The sequence below is a fragment of the Sus scrofa genome, chromosome 15 (genome assembly GCF_000003025.6).
Source record: "Sus scrofa isolate TJ Tabasco breed Duroc chromosome 15, Sscrofa11.1, whole genome shotgun sequence".
In the NCBI taxonomy this organism is placed as follows: domain Eukaryota; kingdom Metazoa; phylum Chordata; class Mammalia; order Artiodactyla; family Suidae; genus Sus; species Sus scrofa.
Genome location: NC_010457.5, coordinates 112,876,545 through 112,899,470, shown reverse-complemented (window position 1 = coordinate 112,899,470; position 22,926 = coordinate 112,876,545). Strand labels below are relative to the sequence as shown.

At 35.9% G+C, this 22,926-nt stretch overlaps 1 protein-coding gene across 1 annotated transcript in view; it reads left to right on the top strand.

Moving 5' to 3' along the window:
• Nucleotides 1-22,926, top strand: part of KANSL1L (KAT8 regulatory NSL complex subunit 1 like) — a 161,100-nt gene that overhangs the window by 2,756 nt on the left and 135,418 nt on the right. Inside the window, 1 exon segment of the mRNA XM_005672154.3 lies at nt 2,857-3,973. Coding sequence (XP_005672211.2) covers nt 2,886-3,973 — 1,088 coding nt within the window. The 5' untranslated portion in view covers nt 2,857-2,885.

Below are 22,926 nucleotides of genomic sequence, written 5' to 3'. Positions count from 1 at the left end.
GATTATCATAGAGAACTGTGACTATGGCATTTTCCCTTAGAGAGGAACCTATTTATCTAAATACTATTTCTTTCTTTCTTTCTTTTTTTTTTTTTTTAAACAAGTGGCCGCACCTGTGGCATATGGGAGTTCCTGAGCTAGAGGTTGAGCCACAGCCACTGTAGAAGCAACACCGAGTAGTTATGTTGTGAGCCACACGGGAAGCCCTTTCTAAATACTATTGCAGATGTTTATAAATTAAAGGTTATAGGTCATCGAGTTGATCAAGTGACAGATTGAATCTTGGAGAAAAAAATTCCCAGTAAAGTTTGTTTTATAATTATTTTTCTACTTCTCATAAATGTAGAGTGTAGTGAGTTCTCTGGTGGCTCAGTGGGTTAAGGATCTGGTGTTGTCATGGCTATTGTGTGGGTTCTAACCCTAGCCTCAGAATCTCTGCAGGCTATGGGCATGGCCAAAAGAAAATAAAGAGCGTAAAATATATTTTTAAGAAGAAAACCCAATAATATGGCTATTTTTGTTTTCCTATTTGTTTTGGGTTTAGGATAAATGAAAAAAATCTGTTATTATATAGGATTTATTATTTTTGAGGTATTACATAAAAGTATAAATTTTGAGACATACGTAATTTGGAGAGAGACATAGAAATCTCTTTTTTTGAGACAGTATCCAGTGACATATAAAAAAAGCAAACATCTGTTTTTATCACAAAGAGTTAACAACCATTAACATTTATTTATTTTTCATTTAGTCTTTTTTCCCCAAGTAATAAAGTATTGTAGTTAAAGCTCAACTCCTCCTAAACCACTACTGGTGCGACTGAGTATATGTTTGACGACCATTTGGATGCCATCATCTCTGAAATGTTTGACCATTGTATCCTTTGTCCATTTTTAGGAGTTTATGGATTCTGGATACTAATCCTTTGTCTATTATATGTATTGCAGCTATCTTCTCCTACTCTATCACTTGCTTTTAATCATGTGTGTAGATTTTTAATTGCATAGAAGATTGCCTTTTGTTTTTCCTTTTGATCATTCTTGTTAATCTTTGCAAAGAATCAGCTTTTTGGTTTTGTGTTTTTCAGCAAGAATGAAGAGTATAGAGTTACACCTGGCTACTGGGGACATATAGAATGGGAATTTGGCCATTTAAATGGCTGTTAACTGGAGTTCCTGTTATGGCTCAGTGGTAATGAACTGGACTAGTATTCATGAGGCTGCAGGGTTGATCCCTGGCCTCGCTCAGTGGGTTAAGGACCCAGTGTTGCCGTGAGCTGTGGTGTAGGTTGCAGATGTGGCTCAGATCTGACATTGCTATGGTTTGGTGTAGACCGGCAGCTGCAGCTCCGATTCACCCTCTAGCCTGGGAATTTCCATATGTGCTGGATGTGCCCTAAAAAGCAAAAAATAAAAAATAAATAGCTGTTAACTGTCATGTGTATTGAAACAAAACTTATGAAATGCCATAGTTCCAAAGTGTCTTCAAAATTTTGTATTGTTGGAGTTCCTGTTGTGGCTCAGCAGAAACCAATCTGACTAGGAACCATGAGTTTGTGGGTTCCATCCCTGGCCTCGCTCAGTGGGTTAAGGATCCAGCGTTACCATGAGCTGTGGTGTAGGTCGCAGAGGCAGCTCAGATCTGGCATTGCTGTGGCTGTGGCCTAGGCCAGCGGCAACAGCTCTGATTAGACCCCTAGCCTGGGAGCTTCCATATGCTGTGGGTACTGCCCTAAAAAGACAAGACAAAAAAAAATTTGTAATTGTTAATGGCATATAATTTTTTCACTATTGGATTAAAACTGGTCTTCATAATTTTTAATGTATTGGATTAACTTTTTTATGAATCAAATATATGGTTTTATACTTTCTCTTTTGATAAAATACAATGGAATTTGTTTAGTTATGAGATTAATCTTTAGTGTCATCTGCTACATTCCCTATTTTTCAGTCAGGAGTGAGAACTAGAATGATAACTGATGACTATCCATTTGTGGAAAGAAAATGATTACAAATGCTTTTTCAGAAAATTTTTTTTGTGCATTGCCTCTTAGGCAAGTGTTCAGTACCACATTATGATTATGATTATTTCTTTTCTGGCTGCACCTGTGGCACATGGAGATTCCTGGGCCAGGCAGGGGCCAGGGATCAAATCCGAACTGCAGGTGCGACCTGCACCACAACTGTGGCAATGCTGGATCCGTAACCCACTGCACTGGGCCGGAGATCAAACCTTTGCTGCCACAGAGACAATGCTGGATCTTTAACCTAATGCGCCACAGTGAGAACTCCTATCACATTATTTTAACATCTGTGAAATTACATACTTTTTTGTTTGTAATACTGTTGACTTATATCTTCTTATATTATTTTCTATATTTTAGTTATTATTATTAATGTTCAGATTGTGAAGTTTAAACTGAGAAGTGAAGGTTTTGAGCAATTTATTGCATTTTATAAAAATAGTACTTTTGGCTGAACATATGGGATTAAGTCCCTTTTCAAGTGTGATTCCTAGGTTCCAGGTTGGATTTTTTTTCTTTTGATTGTCACTAAACATTGTCCAGAAAATGGAATCCTGAGATGTAATTACATTCATAAGTAATTTCCTAACTCTTATATCCTAGGTAGTGTGCAACTTGCTTTGTAGTTTTTGGGTATTAAACCCACTGTCAAGGTGAAAAATAGTTTTTATTGAATTCCATATGAGCAGAGGTAATGCTAGGAATTGGAGAATAAAGGAGGAATTTGATTCCATTCAGACTTTAATCAGTGACATTGAAACTGTCGCCCTTGGGAATAACATAAGCATGACTTTTTACTTGATATTTGATCATTTATTTTTACATTATTTTAGGTTTCCAGTAATTATCTGCAGGATTCGCCATGACCCCAGCCTTGAGGGAGGCAGCAACAAAGGGTATCTGCTTTTCATCTTTACCAAGTACCATGGAGTCTGACAAGATGCTATGCATGGAAAGTCCAAGAACTGTAGATGAAAAGCTAAAAGGAGACACTTTCTCTCAGATGCTGGGATTTCCAACTCCTGAACCTACTCTTAACACTAATTTTGTGAATTTAAAACATTTTGGCTCCCCTCAGTCTTCAAAACATTATCAGACAGTTCTTTTAATGAGTTCTAATGCTACGTTAAATAAATACAATGAGCATTATAAACAAAAGAAATTAGGGGAACCCAACTGCAATAAGCTGAAAAACTTACTGTGTAATGGCAGCAATGTTCAGCTCAGTAAAATCTGTCATTCTCATTCTGAAGAGTTCATCAAAAAGGAACCTCTGTCAGATACCACAAGTCAGTGCATGACAGATGTACAAATTATTTTGGATTCAAATATAACCAAAGACACTAATGTAGATAAAGTACAACTGCAAAACTATAAGTGGTACCAAAAGAATGCACTTTTAGATAAAGTTAATGATGCTGAGATTAAAAAGGCTTTATTGCACTGTGCTCAAAACAAAATTGGGCCTGGCCAGTCAAATGTGCCTATTAGTTCCTCAGCTGCTGAAAAAGAGGAGGAAGTGAATGCTCGTTTACTTCATTGTGTAAGCAAACAGAAAATTTTACTTAGCCAGGCTAAAAGAACTCAGAAACATTTGCAGATGCTCCTGGCAAAGCATGTTGTTAAGCACTATGGTCAGCAAATGAAATTTTCTATGAAACATCAACTCCCCAGAACGAAGAGTTTTCACGAACATACCACAGTTTCGGATAACAGTTTACCTAAATGCACTGAAATTAAACCAGACATCAATATATTGACTACAGAGAATAAATTGTGGACTGATACCAAAAATGGCTTTGCACGGTGTACAGCTGCAGAAATCCAAAGATTTGCACTGTCTGCTTCAGGGCTGTTGTCTCATGTTGAAGAGGGCCTGGATTCTGATGCAACTGATAGCAGTTCTGATGACGATTTGGATGAATATACCATTAGAAAAAATGTGGCAGTGTAAGTGCAAAATTATTATTAGACCTTTTACTATTCTCTATACAGCTGCAGTTTTGTCTTGATTTCAAGATATGTTGAAAGGAAATAGGTTTTCTAAAATCTTAGTGCCATAAGCTTTAACTTATAAAACCTGGGTGAATTTTACAAATATTTCATTTGTTAAAAACTGCAGTGTTTAAATATATACATAGTATTTAAAAATAAGTTTCTCAACTATTCTGTATAGGAAAAACCCATACAGGAATAATAAAAGGTAATTAGCTCTAAGTATTTAAAACTGCAGTGTTTAAATATATACATAGTATTTAAAAATTAGTTTCTCAACTATTCTGTGTAGGAAAAACCCATACAGGAATAATAAAAGGTAATTAGCTGTAAGTATTTTTCCTGTCCTTGACTAGAATAGGCTATGGACAGTGCTTAAAATTTTGCTTAAGTGATCTAGCTGATAAGCATAGCTAAAAAAAGTTTAAAGTCTGCCTAGGGAGCCCTCATGGGTTTCAAGAGTTTATCAGTTGATAGTACATAGAAAATGACCTACTTAAAAATTTTTTAAAAAAACTATGTATTTACAGGTTTTGGCTCTGGTCTTTACCAACATGGTCAATTTTTTGCTAGATTAATATAACCAAAACAAAATTATAATGTCTGCCATTAGATACCTGTTGAATGCTTATTATGTTGTGGACCGTAGAGATTCAGCTGTGGGCAAAATATTTATAGCCTCTACCCTCTTGGGAATCTGCTTCAAAGAGGTATCTATATATTTTATAAAACAAAACAAAACAAAACCACAGAGAAAAGTAGTTTTACTTATCATACTGTTTTAATAATCCAGAACAGTTCTGATAAAAGTTTCTGGGGTGATGAAAATGTTCTGTTTCTTGTGTTATCCAGTAGGCACTAGCTTTGTGTGGCTGTTGAGTACTTGAAATGTAGCCAGTACAACAACTTAATAAAAATTGAGAACTGAATTTTTAATTTAATTTGAATTAATTTTATTTCAAACAGCCAGATAGAGTATACTTTTTAATCTAGCTTTGAGAGAGTTTGTTACTGTCCCTAAATTGATAAAAAATACTGTGTACAGATGTGGTATTTTGGGATGAAGAATTTCATTCATTTTTATTAAATTCTCAAAGAAAAATGAGAATCATAGAATTAGAAGCTAATAAACATACTAATTTTTACTAATAAATAGAAGATCGGTATATTTTATATTGAAGAGTAGAATATAAAAAAATGAGCATTTCAGGCTATTGGTGTTCTATTATCACTATTTGAAATATATTTAAATATGAAAGCTTATTGTTATTGAGGACATATTTTTCTGACTAGCATTGTGCTGTTTACTTTCATTTAATATATTATTTAATCCTTTCTACAAATGATGGAGGTAATTGTTGTTATCTTTATTTCACTAAAGAAGAAAAAGGCTCGGAGTTCCCGTTGTGGCACAGTGGAAATGGATCCAACTAGTAACCATGAGGTTGCGGGTTTGATCCCTGGCCTCGCTCAGTGGGTTAAGGATCCAGCATTGCTGTGAGCTGTGGTGTAGGTCACAGATTTGGCTTGGTTCCTGTGTTGCTGTGGCTGCGGCTAGGCTGGCAGCTATAGTTCCGATTCAACCCCTAGCCTGGGAACTTCCATATGCCACAAGTGCGGCCCTAAAAAGCATTAAAAAAAAAAAAAAAAAGAAAAGAAGAAGTCTCAGCATGGTTAAGTGACTTGGTTATGGTTAGAAAGCCAAGTAAGTGGTAGAGCTGGGCTTTTTGCTCATGTATGTGAAAATTTAAGCTTACACTCTTTCTATTTGACCATGTGACTTTGTCAACATTATGTTATGATGTGTTCTGGAAGAAGTCCAGAAATTTATCAAGTTTTATGTTTATAATACTTTTGAAGTAATTCAATTTAATAAAATTTAGTAGGTAAATATTGTAAATTATTTCCTTTTTTGTTGTTGAGAAGAGCTAATAGGCAGGGTTTTTTTTAATCATTGAAATGTAATTGACATACAATGTTATATTAATGTTAGGTATGCTGTGTAGTGATCTGACATTTGCATACCCTTTGAAATGATGGATAAATCTAGTAACCATCTATCCCCATACAAATTTATTACAATATGATCAACTATATTCCTAATGTTGTACATTACATCTCTGTGTCTTATTTATTTTATAACTGGAGGTATGTCCCTCTTAATCCCCTTTACTTCTTCCCCCACCACCTGTTTATTCTCTGTATTTATGAATCTCCTTTTGTTTTGTTTTGTTTTTTAGATTCCATATATAAGTGGGGTCATATGGTATTTGTCTTTCTTTGACTTATTTCACTTAGCATAATGCCCTCTAGATTAATTTCTTATGGCTGAATATTATTCCATTGTATGTATGTGTAAATGTTTAAAAAACCCATGTTCTTCTCTATTTACCTATCAATGGAAACTTAGATTTCTTCCATATCTTAGCTATCATAAATACTTCTGTAGTGAACATGGGGTTGCATATATCTTTTTGAGTTAGTTTCGTTTTCTGTGGATAAATGCCCAGAAATGTAGTTCTATGTTTAATTTTTTGAGGACCTTCCATACTGTTTTCCATAGTGGTTGTTCTAATTTACATTCTTACCAACAGTGCACAAAGGCCCTTTTATTCTACATCCTTGCCAATACTTGCTATTTCTTGTCTCTGGTAATAACGATTCTAGTGGTAAGAGGTGATAGCTTATTGTGGTTTTGATTTGCAGTTCTCCGATGATCAGTGATGATGAGCACCTTTTCATCATCTGTATGTCTTCTTTGGAAAAATGTCTATTCAGGTCCTCTTCATTTTTTAATCACATTGTTTGGGTTTGATGTTGAGTTGTATTGAGTTTTTTGTGTAGTTTGGATATTAACATTTTATCAGATATATTGTTTGCAGATATATTTTCCCATTCAGTATGCAGCCTTTTCATTTTTTAATAGTTTCCTTTGCTGTGCAGCTTAATTTTAAGCACCTTAAAGTTGAGGATTATTTTTCTCTGTCATTGTATGCCTACTGCCTAGCATTCTCTACTTTTTAGTAGTTGTTTGTTATTTATTGAGTAAATGAATGAATTTTTTCTGTATTTGTATGTGTAGTTGTCAAGGAACAAAAATTGCAGTTGGCAATCTGATAATTTCTCTGATAATCTTTTCTTATTTCATTCTGTAGTTGATTTTTCCCTCATATCTTCCTTGGTCTCTAGTACCAAACTGGTCACAAGATGTATCTTGTACATCTCAGAACCAGTATGAGTATGTGTTCAGTGAATGATGAAATATGTCAAAATATGGACATTTAAAGTAACTATTTGGGGAGTTCCTTTGTGACTTAGTGGATTTGTCATTGTCACTGCTTTGGATCAGGTTCATTCTGTGGCTTGGGAACGTGCACATTGCTTTGGGCACAGCAAAAAAAAAAAAAAAAAAAAAAATCTTAGTTATATAATAACAAATGCTGTTTTGTTTCTACTTTACAGCCCCATAAGAAAAACAAATTTCTTCACTCCTTCACTCTTAGGAAATTTACCTGTGAAGGAATATGATTGTGTTAGGAAATTGGGAAGTACATTAGCCACTACCAGTTATTTCAAATATGTATTTAAATATCGGCAATAGATTAATTCATAATGACCTTATTGATATACTTTAAAAATAACTTTTGACTGAAAAACTTGTGTACGTTAGACACTTTTTTAAAAGTCAGTTTACTTTTGGTAGGTCCCGTCATGGTGCACCTGAAGTGAATCTGAGGAAACATGAGGTTGTGAGCTTGATCCTGGCCTTGCTCAGTGGGTTAAGGATCCGCCGTTGCTGTGAGCTATGGTGTAGGTGACAGATGCAGCCTAGATCCTGTGTTGCTGTGGTTGTGGTGTAGGCTGGCAGCTGTAGCTCTGATTTGACCCCTAGCTTGGGAACCTCCATATTCTGAGGTGTGGCCCTAAAAAGCCGGGAAAAAAAAAAAGTCAGTTTACTTGAGAAAGGAAAATAGGAGGACTTTGTTTTTTGTAGGTTTGATATGTAGGCCGGTGGCTACAGCTCCAATTCGACCCCTAGCCTGGGAACCTCCACATGCCGCGGGAGAGGCCCAAAGAAATAGCAAAAAGACAAAAAAAAAAAAAAGAAAAAAAAAAAAGAGCATCTTATTAAGCAGTACTATTGTGGAAGACTGGAGCGCCCCATGGAGAACTTGGGGAGCCAATGTGAAATACATGCCTGAATTAACCATTTGAGAGGTAAGGAGGCTGGAGTGTTTGTATATCAAATCCCATCAGTTACTAGGTAAAGGCTGTCTGGTTAATTCCCTAGCAGTCCTTATGCCACTTGAATGACAAAGTCCGCTTAAGCAACAGCAACAAAAAGCCCTCAAAGAAATGTTGGTTTTGGCAGTTGGAAGTCAGGTGTGTACGTGCTGAATCGGTTGTGCGTGGATCACTGACAGATTGCAGTTATGTTACCTTGCATCTAGTGGTAAGGCCTTAGGAAAGTTCTAGCTTTTTTTTTTTTTTTTTTCTTTTCTTCTGGGAAATGATGATTAGTTACTTTCTTCCAGGATGCATGTAGGAAAATTCATAAATTTTGACACAGACTTGTTTTGATCCTCCAAGGTTGTAAAAGAGAAAAAGAAAAAAAAAAAAAAAAAAAGGAAGAAACAGGGTTTCTTGTCTTACTCTAAGTAATCTGCCAGTATCTTGCAAATTACTCAACTTAGATGTTGGAAGAGAAATCTCTTCATTTTTTTCCAAATTACTTTCTATACATTCAAATTTTCTTTGAGTTTTTGCTTCAGTATGTAAATTGGCTGCCTTGATAAGGAAATTCTTTTAAGCAAAATCAGATACTCACTAAGAAAGAAGGGAGAATTGTTGATGTTTAATATATAAGCTGTCAGGTGGAACTTTCCAGATTGAAAGACAACAAAGAATAGGAAGTTTCTTGTAGACCTGCAGAAATTAATACTCAGTTTTCTTCATAATTCAGTAGAAAGGAAAAGAAGTAAAAAAACAGGTGATGAATTTCCCTTTGAGGAATTAACATACATAGGAGTATGAATTCAGTGTGACATTCAGAGAGTCAAGAGACTAATAACATTATATTAATAAATTGCAAGTAAGAGTACTTTTATGTTTTTATAGTAACAAGTTGACAAATTGTTTTTCTGTTTATCATCTTTTAATTCTCTACACTTCATAAGTAGATGGGTGAAGTCTAATTATTTTTTGTTTTGTTTTTTTCTTTTTTTTGGCTGCACTTGTGGAATGTAAAAAGTCCCAGGCCAGGGATTGAACCTGCACCACAGCAGCAACCTGAGCCACTACAGTGACAACGTTGGATCCTTAACCCACTGTGCCACAAGAAAACTCCAGTGAAGTCTGTGATTTTATTTATTTTTCTAATGTGGAAAGCTAATAAAGGGTTGAATGAAAAACAATCCTAGAGAAATTGCAATGATACTTGAGTGACAATTTGTGACAAAAGGGAAGTGAGGAGCAGAAATTCAAAAATGTAATTGTGAAACAGAGAAATAGTTACAAAATGGTAAAAAAATATTTTAAATTGTGGTATGTGCACATCAAGAAAAATAATATTTCAGTTAAAATAAGCTCATTGTTTTATATTTTTTTAACTAGTAAAATTTATTTTAGAGCAGTTTTAGGTTCATAGGAATATTGAGCATAAAGCACAGAGTTCCCACATATCCCCTGTCCCCCTTCACACATACAACTTCTCTGCACTATTGCTATCTCCCACCACAGTGACAATGTTTTCAATCAGTGGGTCTACATAGGTACATCATTATCGCCCGAAGTCTGTAGTTTGTAATAGGGTTTACTCTTGGTGTTGCACATCTTGTGGGTCTGTCATGTATCCACCATTGTAGTATCACACAGAATAGTTTCACTGCCCTGCAAATCCTATGTGTTCTGCCTGTTTATCCTTTCCTTCCCCATAACCCCTGACGACCACTAACCTTACTATCTCCATAGTTTTGTCTTTTCCAAAAGACAAAACTATGTCATATTGGAATCATACAGTGTGTAGCCTTTCACATTGACTTTTTGATTTAGTACTATGCATTTAAGTTTTTTCCATGTCTTTTCCTGGCTTGATAGTTCATTTATTTTTAGCACTGGCTAATATTCCATTGTCTGCATATCCCACAGTTTATCCATTAACTTGTTGAACGATATCTTGGCTGCTGAATGAAAAAATTATGCTGTATTAATAATTTTGGAAATTATTAGTAAAGCTTTTACAGGTTTTTGTGTGGAGATACATTTTCAATTCATTTGGGTAGATGCCAGGGAGTCCAATTGCTGGATTATATGGTGTGTTTACTTTTGTAAGAAACTGTCAAACTCTCTTCCAAAGTGGCTGTGCTATTTTGCATTCCAGCCTACACTGAATGAGAATTCCTACTGCTTCACATCTCTGCTAGCATTTGATGTTGTCAGTGCTTTGGATTTTGGCTGTGGTCATCGATGTGTAGTGGAATCTTATGATTGTCTTAATTTGCAATTCCCTAATGATATATGATGTTGGTCATCTTTTAATACGCTTACTTGCCATATACATGTCTTCTTTGTTGAGGTGTCTATTTATTTTCCTATTTTTTTATCGGGTTGAGTTTTAAGAGTTCTTTGTATATTTTGGAAAATAGTCCTTTATCAAATATCTTTTACAAGTATTTTCTTCTAGTATGTGGCTTGTCTTCTCATTCTCTTACAAGTGTCCTGTGCAGAGAAGTTTTTAACTTTAATGACGTCCAGCTTTTCGGTTATTTCTCTCATGAATCATGCCTTTGTTATTTTATCTAAAGTGTGATCACAGTATGCAAATCACTAGATTTTCTCCTATGTTATCTTTGTGGAGTTTTATGGTTTTGTTTATAAACAGGTCTGTGATCAATTTTGAGTTAATTCTTTGGAAGAGTATAAGGTATATATTTAGATTCATTTTTTTTTTAAGAGTGGGTGTCTAGTTTTTCCAACACTATATATTGAAAAGACTGCCTTTTCTCTACTATATTATCTTTACTTCTTTGTCAAAGATCAGTTGACCATATTTAGATGGATTTATTTTTGGCCTCTCAGTTAGGTTTTATTAATCTGTTTGTCTATTCCTTTGCCAACATCACACTGTCTTGATTACTGTAACTTTATTTTATTTTTAGGAATAGAAATACAACTTTTTTAACTCAGGGAATTTTATTACATTTATAGTTGTGCAACGATCATCACAACCCAATTTTTTTTTTTTTATTTTTAGGCTTTTTTTTTTTTGCTATTTCTTGGGCCACTCCCATGGCATATGGAGGTTCCCACGCTAGGGGTCCAATTGGAGCTGTAGCCACCGGCCTACACCAGAGCCACAGCAACGCGGGATCCGAGCCGCGTCTGCAACCTACACCACAGCTCATGGCAACGCCGGATCGTTAACCCACTGAGCAAGGGCAGGGACCGAACCCGCAACCTCATGGTTCCTAGTCGGATTCGTTAACCACTGCGCCACGACGGGAACTCCACAACCCAATTTTATAGCATTTCCATCCCATTGATTACTATAGCTTTGTACTAAGTCTTGAATATGGTTAGTGTCAATCCCCTGACTTTGCTGTTGTCCTTTAATATTGTGTTAGCTATCTTGGGTCTTTTGCCTCTCCATATAAACTTTAGAATCAATTTGTTGATTGTGCAAAACTGTTTGCTGGGATTTTGATTGGGATTGAATTGAGTCCATAGATCATGTTGGGCATATTGACAGTATTGAATGTTCCTATTCATGAAGAGGGAATCTCTTTTTTTGCTGTTCTTCTTTGGTATCTTAGTTTTATAGTTTTCCTCATATAGAGTTTGTACTTATTTTATAAGATTTATACCTAAGTATTTCATTTTGGGGGGTGCTAATGTAAATGGTAAGGAGTTTTTAATTCAAATTCTGTTGTTTTTTCACTGTTGCTATATAGGAAAGCAGTTGACTTTTGTATGTCAACTTTGTATCCTGCAACCTTGTTATTGCTTATTAGTTGCAGCCTTTTGTTTTTTATGGTTCTTTTGGATTTTTCCATATATAGTCATGTCATCTGCCAAAAGAGTTTTTTGTTTTTTGCTTTTGCTCCACCTGTGGCATATGAAATTTCCAGGGTCAGAGATTGAATCCTATGCCATAGCTGTGCAACACCAGATTCTTTAATCCACTGCTCTGGGTGGGGAATCAAACCCATGCCACTGTATCAACCCAAGCCACTTTAGTCAGATTCTTAACCCTCTGAGCAACAGCTAGAATTATGTGAACAAGTAGTTTTTTCTCTTTCTTACATATCTTTATATCTTTTATTTCCTTTTCTATTCCATTAGCTACAATTTCAAGTACAATGTTGAAAAGGAGAGATGAGGGGATATATTGTCTTACTTCTGACCTTGGTGGCAAAGTTTTTAGTTTCTTACCATTAAGGGTAATACAGCTATAGCTTTTTGGTCAGTAATCATTATCAAGATCAGGAAATTTCCTCTATCTCTAGTTTAGTTAGAGTTTTTATTATGAATGGTGTTGTATTTTGTGAAATACTTTATCTGCACCTATTGGTATGATCATGCAATTGTTTTTTTTTTGATATGAATATGATGATGCTATGATGTGATAATGTTATGATGTGATGCCTGTTGATGGGATGAATCACATGAATTGATTTATTTACTTTAAATTTTTAATTATTTTTATTTTTTTTACTTTTCTATTTTTTATTTTTATTTTTTTATTAACTCAAATGAATTTATCACATCTGTAGTTGTATAATGATCATAACAATCTGATTTCACAGGATTTCCATCCCACGGCCCTAACACTTCCCCCCCACCCCCCAAACTGTCTCTTCCAGAGATCATAAGTTTTTCAGTGTCTGTGAGTCAGCATCTGTTCTGCAAAGAAGTTCAGTCTGTCCTTTTTTCAGATTCCACATGTCAGCAAAAGCATTTGATGTTGGTGTCTCATTGTATGGCTGACTTCATTTAGCATAATAATTTCCAGGTCCATCCATGTTGCTAAAAATGCTGGTATTTTGTTCTTTTTAATGGCTGAGTAATATTCCATTGTGTATATGTACCACATCTTCTGGATCCACTCCTCTGTCGATGGACATTTAGGTTGTTGCCATGTCTTGGCTATTGTAAATAGTGCTGCAGTGAACATTGGAGTACATGTGTCTTTGCAAGTCGTGGTTTTCTCAGGGTAGATGCCCAGGAGTAGGATTGCTGAATCAATGGTAGTTCTATGTTTAGTTTTCTGAGGAATCTCCATACTGCTTTCCACAGTGGTTGCACCAATTTACAGTCCCACCAACAGTGTACTAGGGTTCCTTTTTCTGCACACCCTCTCCAGCACTTATTGTTTGTAGACTTTTTGATGATGGCCATTCTGGCTGGTGTAAGGGGCTACCTCATAGTGTTTTTGATTTGCATTTCTCCAGTAATGAGTGCTGTTGAACATCTTTTCATGTGTTTTTTGGCCATCTGTATGTCTTCTTTGGAGAATTGTCTGTTCAGATCTTCTGACCATTTTTTGATGGGAGTTGTTTGTTTTTTTTGGTATGGAGCTGCAGAAGGTGTTTATAAATTTTGGAGATTAATCCCTTGTCAGTTGATTCACTTGCAAAGATTTTCTCCCATTCTGTGGGTTGTCTTTTCACTTTGTTTAGGGCTTCCTTGCTGTGGAGAAACTTTGAAGTTTGAGTAGGTCCCATTTGTTTATTTTTCTTTTTATTGTCAATACTCTAAGAGATAGATCTGAGAAGATGTTGCTGTCGTTTATGTGAGAGAGTGTTTGGTTTATGTTTTCCTCTAAGAGTTTGATAGTGTCTGGTCTTATATCTAGGTCTTTAATCCATTGGAGTTTATTTTTGTGTATGGTGTTAGGGAGTGTTCTAATTTCATTCTTTTCCTTGTGGCTGTCCAGTTTTCCCAGCACCACTTATTGAAGAAGCTGTCCTTTCTCCATTGTATGTTCTTGCCTCCTTTGTCATAGATTAGTTGGCTGTAGGTGCGTGGGTTTAATTCTGGGCTATCTATCCTGTTCCACTGATCTATATTTCTGTCTTTGTGCCAGTACCATACAGTTTTGATGACTTGCTTTGCAGTATAGCCTGAAGTCTGGGAGCCTGATTCCTCCAGCTCCATTTTTCTTTTTCAGGATGTCTTTGGCTAGTCTGGGTCTGTTATGCTTCCATACAAACTTAAAATATTTTGTTTGAGTTCTGTGACAAATGTCCTTGGTAATTTGATAGGGATTGCATTGAATCTGTAGATTGCCTTGGGTAGTATAGTCATTTCCATAATATGAACTCTTCCAAGCCATGAGCATGGTATATCTTTCCATCTATTTGTGTCATCTTTGATTTCTTTCATCAGTGGCTTATAGTTTTCAGAGTACAGGTCATTTGTCTCTTAGGTAGGTTTGCTCCTAGGTATTTTATTCTTTTGGATGCAATGGTGAACGGGATTGCTTCCGTAATTTCTCTTTCTGATCTCTCATTTTTAGTATATAGGAATGCCATCGATTTCTGTGTATTAATTTTGTATCTTGTGACTTTGCCAAATTCGTGGGTGAGCTCTAAACAGTTTTCTGGTAGAGTCTTTAGGATCCTCTAGATATAGTATCATGTCATCCACAAATAGTGATAGTTTTACTTCTTCCTTTCCAATTTGGATTCCTTTTATTTCTTTTACTTCTCTGATTGCTGTGGCTAGGACTTCCAAAACTATGTTGAAGAGTAGTGGCGAGAGCGGAAATCCTTGTCTTGTTCCTGATCTCAGTGGGAATTCTTTCAGCTTTTCACCATTGAGAATGGTGTTAGCTGTGGGTTTGTCATATATGGCCTTTAACATGTTGAGGTAGGTTCCCTCTCTGCCCACTTTCTGAAGGGTTTTTATCAGAAATGGGTGTTGGATTTTGTCAAAGGCTTTTTCCACGTCTATTGCGAGGATCATATGGTTTTTATTCTTCAGTTTGTTAATGTGGTATATCACACTGATGGATTTGCGGCTATTGAAGAACCCTTGCATCCCTGATCATGATGTACAATCCTTTTAATGTATGGGAGGATGCGGTTTGCTAGTATTTTGTTGAGAATTTTTGCATCTGTGTTCATCAGTGAAGTTGGCCTGTAGTTTTCTTTTTTTGTGGTATCTTTGTCTGGTTTTGGTATCGGGGTGATGGTGGCCTCTTAGAATGAGTTTGGGAGTGTCCCTTCCTCAGCAATTTTTTGAGATAGTTTCAGAAGGATGGGTGTTAGCTCTTCTCTAAATGTTTGGTAGAATTTGCCCGTGAAGCCATCTGGTCCTGGACTTTTGTTTGTTGGAAGTTTTTTAGTCACAGTTTGAATTTCAGTTCTTGTGATGGGTCCATTCATCTTTTCTATTTCGTCTTGGTTTAGTCTTGGAAGATTGTACTTTTCTAAGACTTTGTCCATTTCTTCTAGGTTTTCCATTTTATTGGCATATAGTTGCATATAGTAGTCTCTTATGATCCTTTGTATTTCTGTGATATCTATTGTTACTTTTCCTTTTTCATTTCTAATTTTATTGATTTGAGTCCTCTCTCTTTTTTGCTTGATAAGTCTGGCTAAGGGTTTATCAGTTTTGTTGATCTTTTCAAAGGACCAGCTTTTTGTTTCATTGATCTTTTCTATAGTTTTCTTCATTTCTATTTCATTGATTTCTGCTCAGATCTTTATGATTTCTTTCCTTCTACTAACTTTAGGTTTTGTCTGTTCTTCTCTCTCGAGCTGCTTGAGATGTAAAGTTAGCTTATTTATTTGAGCTTTTTCTTGTTTCCTGAGGTGGGCTTGTATTGGTATAAACTTTCCTCTTGGAACGGCTTTTGCTGCATCCCATAGGTTTTGGATTGTTGTATCTTTGTTGTCATTTGCTTCCAGGTATTTTGTAATTTCCTCTTTGATTTCTTCAGTGATTCATTGGTTGTTTAGTAGCATGTTGTTTAGTCTCCACGTGTTTGTGTTTTTTGCAGTTTTTTTCTTGGTGTTGATTTCCAGTCGTATAGTGTTGTCGTCAGAGAAGATGCTTGATATGATTTCAGTTTTCTTAAAGTTACCAAGGCTTGCTTTGTAGCCAAGGATGTGATCAATCTTAGAGAACATTCCGTGTGCTCTTGAGAAGAATGTGTATTCTATTGCTTTTGGATGGAATGTCCTATAATATCTATTAAGTTCATCTGGTTTAATGCATCATTCAGGGCCTGTGTTTCCTTATCGATTTTCTGTCTGGTTGATCTGTCCATTGCTGTATGTGGAGTGTTAATGTCCCCCACTATTGTGTCATTGTTGATTTGTTCTTTTAAGGACGTTAGCCGTTGCCTCATATATTGTGGTGAACCTGTGTTGGGTGCATAGATATTTAATATTGTTATATCATCGTCTTAGATTGATCCTTTGATCATTATGTAGTGTCCTTCTTTGTCTCTTAAAATATTCTTCATTTTAAAGTCTATTTTGTCTGATAGGAGTATTGCTACTCCAGCTTTCTTTTGTTCCCCGTTTGCATGAAATATTTTCTTTCATCCTCTCACTTTCAATTTGTATGTGCCCCAAGAAGTGAAGTCTGTCTCTTGAAGTCAGCATATATATGGGTCTTGTTTTTGTATCCATTCAGCCATTCTATGTCTTTTGGTTGGGGCGTTTAGTCCTTTAACATTTAAGGTAATTATTGATATGTATGTTCTTATTGCCATTTTATTAATTGCTTTGGATTTGTTTTTGCTGCTCTTTTTTCTTTCCTTCTTCTCTTGTTCTTTTCTGCCTATAGAAGTTCCTTTAGTATTTGTTGTAAGGCTGGTTTAGTGTTGCTGAATTCTCTCAGATTTTGCTTATCTGTGAAGGTTTTGATTTCTCCTTCAAATCTGGAGGAGAGATTTGCTGGGTAAAGTAATCTTGGTTGGAGGTTTTTTTCCTTTCATCTCATTAAGTATATCATGCCACTCCCTTCTGGCCTGCAGAATTTCTGCTGAAAAATCTGCTGGTAACCTTATTGGGGTTCCCTTGTATTTTATTTGCTTCTTTTCCCTAGCTGCTTTCAAGATTTTCTCTTTGTCTTTAATTTTGGTCAGTTTGATTAGTATGTGTCTTGGTGTATTCCTCCTTGGGTTTATTTTATATGGTACTCATTGTGCTGCTGGATTTGAGTAGGTGATTCCTTTCCCATGTTAGGGAAGTTTTTGGCTATTATCTCTTGGAATATTTTATCTGTCTCCTCTCTCTCTTCTTCTTCTGGCATCCCTATAATAACGGATGTTGGTATGTTTAATGTTGTCCCAGAGTTTTCTGAGATTCTCTTCATTTCTTTTCAATCTTTTTTCTCTTTTCTGTTCTGCATCCGTAGTTTCCACTAATCTGTCCTCCGCCTCGCTTATTCGTTCTTCTGCCTCCTGTATTCTACTTTAAGTTTTTTATTTTTTAAAAAAAATTTCATTTTACTTTTTGGCTGTGCCTATGGCATGCAGAAATTCGTGGGACAGGGATTGAACCCCTGCAGTAGCAATGACCAGATTAATTGATTATGAATGTTGAACCAGCTTTGCATACCTGGGATAAATCCCACTAAGTTATGGTGTAAAAGTCTTTTTATATGTAGTTAAATACAATTTGCTAATATTTTGAGGTTCTTTGTGTCTGTTATCATGAGATTGTAGTTTTCTTATAATATCTTTGTCTGGTTTGGGTCTTAGGGTAACACTAGACTCATAGGTGAGTTAGGAGGCAGTCTATCTTCTTCTGTCTTCTGAAAGAGATTGTAGAGAATTGGTGCAATTTATTCCTTAAATTCTTGGTAGAATTTACCAGCGAACCCATTTGGGCCTAGTGTTTTCTGTTTTGGACAGTTATTAATTATTGATTTAATTTCTTTAACAGATACAAGTTCAGATTGTTTATTTGTTTTTGTGTGAGATTTGGAAGATTGTACCTTTAAGAAGTTGGTCCATTTCCTCTAGGTTATCAAATTAGTGGACTTAGGGTTGTTCCTGATATCCCTTTATTACCTGCTTAGTGTCCGTAGAATCTGTGGTGACGTCTCCTCTTGCATTTCTAATATTGGTAAGTTCTATCATCTCTCTTTAATTCTAGTTATTATGGCTAGATGCTTATTTATTATTACTGATCTTATCAAAGAACCATTTTTTGGTTTTGATTTTCTTAGTTGATTTCATGTTTTTTGTTTCATTGATCTCTGCTCTGATTTTCATAATTTCTTTTTTTCTGCTTACTTTGGATTTAATTTGCTCTTTTTTTTTTTTCATTTCCTAAAGTAGAAGCTTAGATGGTTGATTTTTAGATCTCTTTTCTTTTCTTGTTTTTTTTTTTTTTTTTTTTTTTGTCTTTTTGTTGTTTTAGAGCTGCACCCATGGCATATGGAGGTTCCCAGGCTAGGGGTCTAATAAAAGCTGTAGCTGCCAGCCTACGCCACAGCAGCACAGGATCCTTGACCTGCTGAGCAAGGCCAGGGATCAAACCTGCAGCCTCATGGTACCTAGTTTATTTGTTTCCACTGTGCCACAATGGGAACTCCTCTTTTATTTTCTAATACATGAATTTAATGCTGTAAATTGTATTTTTTGCTTATGCTTTTCCCCCATAAGTGCTGTTTCTACTGCATCCCACAAATTTTGATGGTTGTATTTGCATTTTCATTTAGCTCATATTATTTATTTATTTTCATTTATTTATTTTTTGTCTTTTTAGGGCCACACCTGTGGCATACGGAGGTTCCCAGGCTAGGGGTCTAATTGGAGCTGTTGCTGCTGGCCTATGCCAGAGCCACAGCAACGTCAGATCCAAGCTGAGTCTGCAACCTACACCACAGCTCACTGCAACACCAGATCCTTAACCCACTGAGTGAGGCCAGGGATTGAACCCAAACCCTCATGGTTCCTAGTTGGATTCGTTTCTGCTGTGCCATGATGGGAACTCCTCATGTTATTTTTTTTGAGGGAGAGCTATGTATGCAACATGCAGAATTATGGGCCAGCGATTGAATCCAAGCTGCAGCAGTGACCTGAGCTGCTGTAGTGACAACACCAGATCCTTAACCTGCTGTGCAACAAGGGAACTCCTAGTTCATAGTATTTTAAAAATTTCTACTGAGATTTATTCTTTGCTCCATGTGTGGTGTTTAATTTCCATGAATTTTGGGGTTTTCTAGTTAATCGTTCTGTTAATGATTTCTGATTTAATTTCATTGTGGCCTGAGAGCATAGATTATATGATTTCTATTTTTAAAAACTTGTAAATGTGTGTTTTGTGGCCCAGAATATGGTCCCTTGGTTGATGTTTCATATTAACTTGAGAAAAAGGTGTTGTTAGATGAAGTAGGCTATAGATGTCAATTATATCCAGTTGATTAATGGTGCTGTTTAGTTTATCTCAGTCTTTACTGATTATCTGTCTGTTGGATCTGCACATTTCAATAGAGTGAATATTGAAACCTCCAACTACAATAATGGATTCATCTATTTCTTCTTGTAATTGTCTATCAGTTTTGCATCATATGGTTTGATGCTCTTTTGTTTACACATACATATTAAATATTATTATCTTCTTGAAGTGTTGACCCTTTTATTATCATTATTTATTATTATTATTATTTTTTCTTTTTTAGAGTCACACTTGAGGCATATGGAAGTTCCCAGGTCAGGGGTTGAATTGGAGCTGCTGGCCTATGCCATAGCCACCACAGCAATGTCAGATTCAAGCTGTGTCTGTGACCTACACCACAGCTAATGGCAACACTGGATCCTTAACCCACTGAGCAAGGCCACTGATTAAACCTGCATCCTCATGGATACTAGTTGGTTTGTTACCACTGAGCCACGAAGGGAACTTTAACCCTTTTATTACTATGTAATACCCCTTTTTATCCATGATAACTTCCTTGCTGTGAAGTCTCTTCTGTCTGAAATTAACATAGTTCCTCTCTCTTTTTTTGGCTGCACCCATAGCATATGGAAGTTCCTGGGCCAGGGATCGAGTCTGAGCTATGGCTATGACCTGAGCCACAGCTGCAGCAACACTGGATCCTTAACGCACTGCACCAGGCCAGGGACTGAACCTGCCCTTCAGCAGTGACCTGAGCCACTGCAGAGACAATGCTGGATCCTTAATCTGCTACACAACATGGTGGGAAGTCCTCCTCCCACTTTTTTTTTTTTTGCTTTTTAGGGCCGCACCCATTGCATATGGAAGTTCCTAAGCTAGGAGTCAAACTGTAGCTACAGCTGCCAGCTTACGCCACAGCCACAGCCACACAGGATCTAAGTCACACCTGTGACCTACCCTGCATCTTGTGGCAATGCCAGATCCTTACCCCACTGAGCAAGGCCAGGGATCAAACCTGCATCCTCCTAGATAATAGTCGGGTTCGTTACCACTGAGCCACAATGGAAACTCCCTGTTTTGTTTTGATTAGTGTCAGTATGACCTAATTTTCTCTATCTGTTTAGTTTTAATACATAGGTGTCTTTTATATTTAAAGTGGGCTTCTTATAACATATAGTTGGGTCTTGTATTATTGAGTCTGACAATCTTTGTCTTTCAATTAGTATATTTAGACCATTGATGCTTTAAAGTGATTTTTGATGTGGTAGCTTAATATCTACCATTTTTGTCATTGTTTTCTATTTGTTGCCCTTTTTCTTTTCTCCTATTTTTGTCTTCCACATTCTCTGTCTTATGTAGTTTTAGTTGAACATTTTATATAATTCTGCTTATTTAATAGTATATAATTATTTAAATTTTTTTAGCTGTTACGCTGAAGTTTGCAGTATAACCAATCTATCTTTACTTTCCAATAACATACATTTTCCCAGTTACTGCAAGTACCTTATAATAACAAAAAAATCCTATTTTCTTTGTACCTTGTATCACTCCTGTCATTCATTTCACTTATATGTAAGTAAATATAGGCATATACACACATATGTATACATAATTGCTTACATTCTTGCTATTATTATTTTGAACAAACAGATCCATTATCTATTAGATCTATTAAGAGTAAGAAAAATAAAAGTTGTTTTACCCTTACTTATTCTCTAGTGTACTTCTTCTCTTTGTGTATTTCTGAGTTTATGACTTAAACAATTTTCCTTCTTTCTGAAAATTTTTTTAACATTTGGCATATTAGGGAATGATGTTAATATCATATGGAATTTGGCTTGGATTTTTTTTTTCCAAACCGCTTCAAACGTATTGTTTTGGAATTATCAGGGCAAGCTTTTTCACAACTAAAGAGAAGGACTTAGTAGTAAGAAAAATCCTGAAAATACTGTAAAAGTACATTCTGTAGTACAATAAGCTGCTGGTTTAGTCATCAAAAAATTGCTGTATAATCTTCTATGTTAAAAGATCTGAGGAACTTGAAAATTTTGTTGAAGAAGCTGAAAAGATAGTTCCTTTGTGTTAAAAAGAAATTGATTTATGAAGAAAGCTATTTTTGGATGATACTTTTAATTTTTATTAAACTGGTTTCTATTAGAAGTGAATATCTTCAAGGACCCACATCAAAGGAAAAAAACATGAGCTCCAGGAAATGAAGCTTTAAAGGATGGACTGACTTATTCTTGATACAAATGCCAGTGGAAACTTAACTGTACTAATATTTTTATAGGGATTGTTATTGTTTTTTTAGGATCCTATAGTCCTAAATTCCATAGATTTTGATTGTCTGGCTCAATTTCTTTTTCCCCTCATAAGTTTAGCTCTTTTTATTTTACAGAACATAAAGTTATTCAGGAATGCATATATGCTGTTACAGCAGAAATGCCTGTACTCAATTCTGGGTTAGTGGTAGTCATCTTTTTGAGTAACAAGGGTAGCCTAATCCTCTTTTATTTCTTTTCAGTGCCCATCATAGTGGCTGGCAGGGCCATCACTAGCGCATTTGTGAACTTTTGTGCAAAAGTTCTCCTTCCTCTGAGTAGATTTAGATTTGTTGTTCCAGAGCTTGAGTGCAAGACTCTTGCTAGATTTTTTTAGTCCTGCTTGTCTTTTCAGCCAGGCCATTATGTAGTATATAGTTTGGAAACACCATACAGTGGCCTGGCTTCCTGAACTAAAAAGTTATGTACACATATAACAGGTGTGCACACACAGTGCTTGTTGAACTGCTGAAGTGCATGAGTTTATAGACTGTTTCTTTAGCAAATATTTTTTGATTAGTTTTAAAAAGTCATTTATTTCCTTTATTTGTATGTCCCTATTTGTCAATTTTTGATGTTATGCAAGGATTTTTTAAAACACAGTTAAGGAGTTCACACTGCGGTTCAGCAGGTTAAGAACCCAACTAGTATCCATGAGGATGCAGGTTCGATCCCTGGCCTCACTCAGAGGATTAAGGATCTGGCATTGCTGCAAGATGCAGGGTAGGTTGCAGATGCGGCTTGGATTTGGTGTCACGGTGGCTATAGCATAGGCTGGCAGCTGCAGTTCCAATTCAACCTCTAGCCTAGGAACTTCCATATGCCATGAGTGTGGCCCTAAAAAAATAAAAATAAAAAACATAGTTAAGACAGTTTAACAAACCATTAACTTAAAAATTCTTTCCATACAAGAGAAAGGGGGTGGTATTGATGGAGTGCATAAGTATTCCCCAACCTCTACATTTCTTCTGTCTCACTTCTTTTTTTTTTTTTTTGGACTTGGGCAAGGGGGTGATAGATAGTAAGAGAATAAGACTAAACATGCCAATCTGATGTATAAATTCTTTTAAACTAATGTTGAAAATTTCATTTTAAATAGTTGACACACTGGGTTTTGCCAGAGTTCTAGGAAGAATTGCACAATATAGTAAGATTGTGACTCGAAGCCACATTCAGTGGGTGGAGTAAAGTCCTCTCCTTCAGAACCAGATGTGGTTTCTTATGT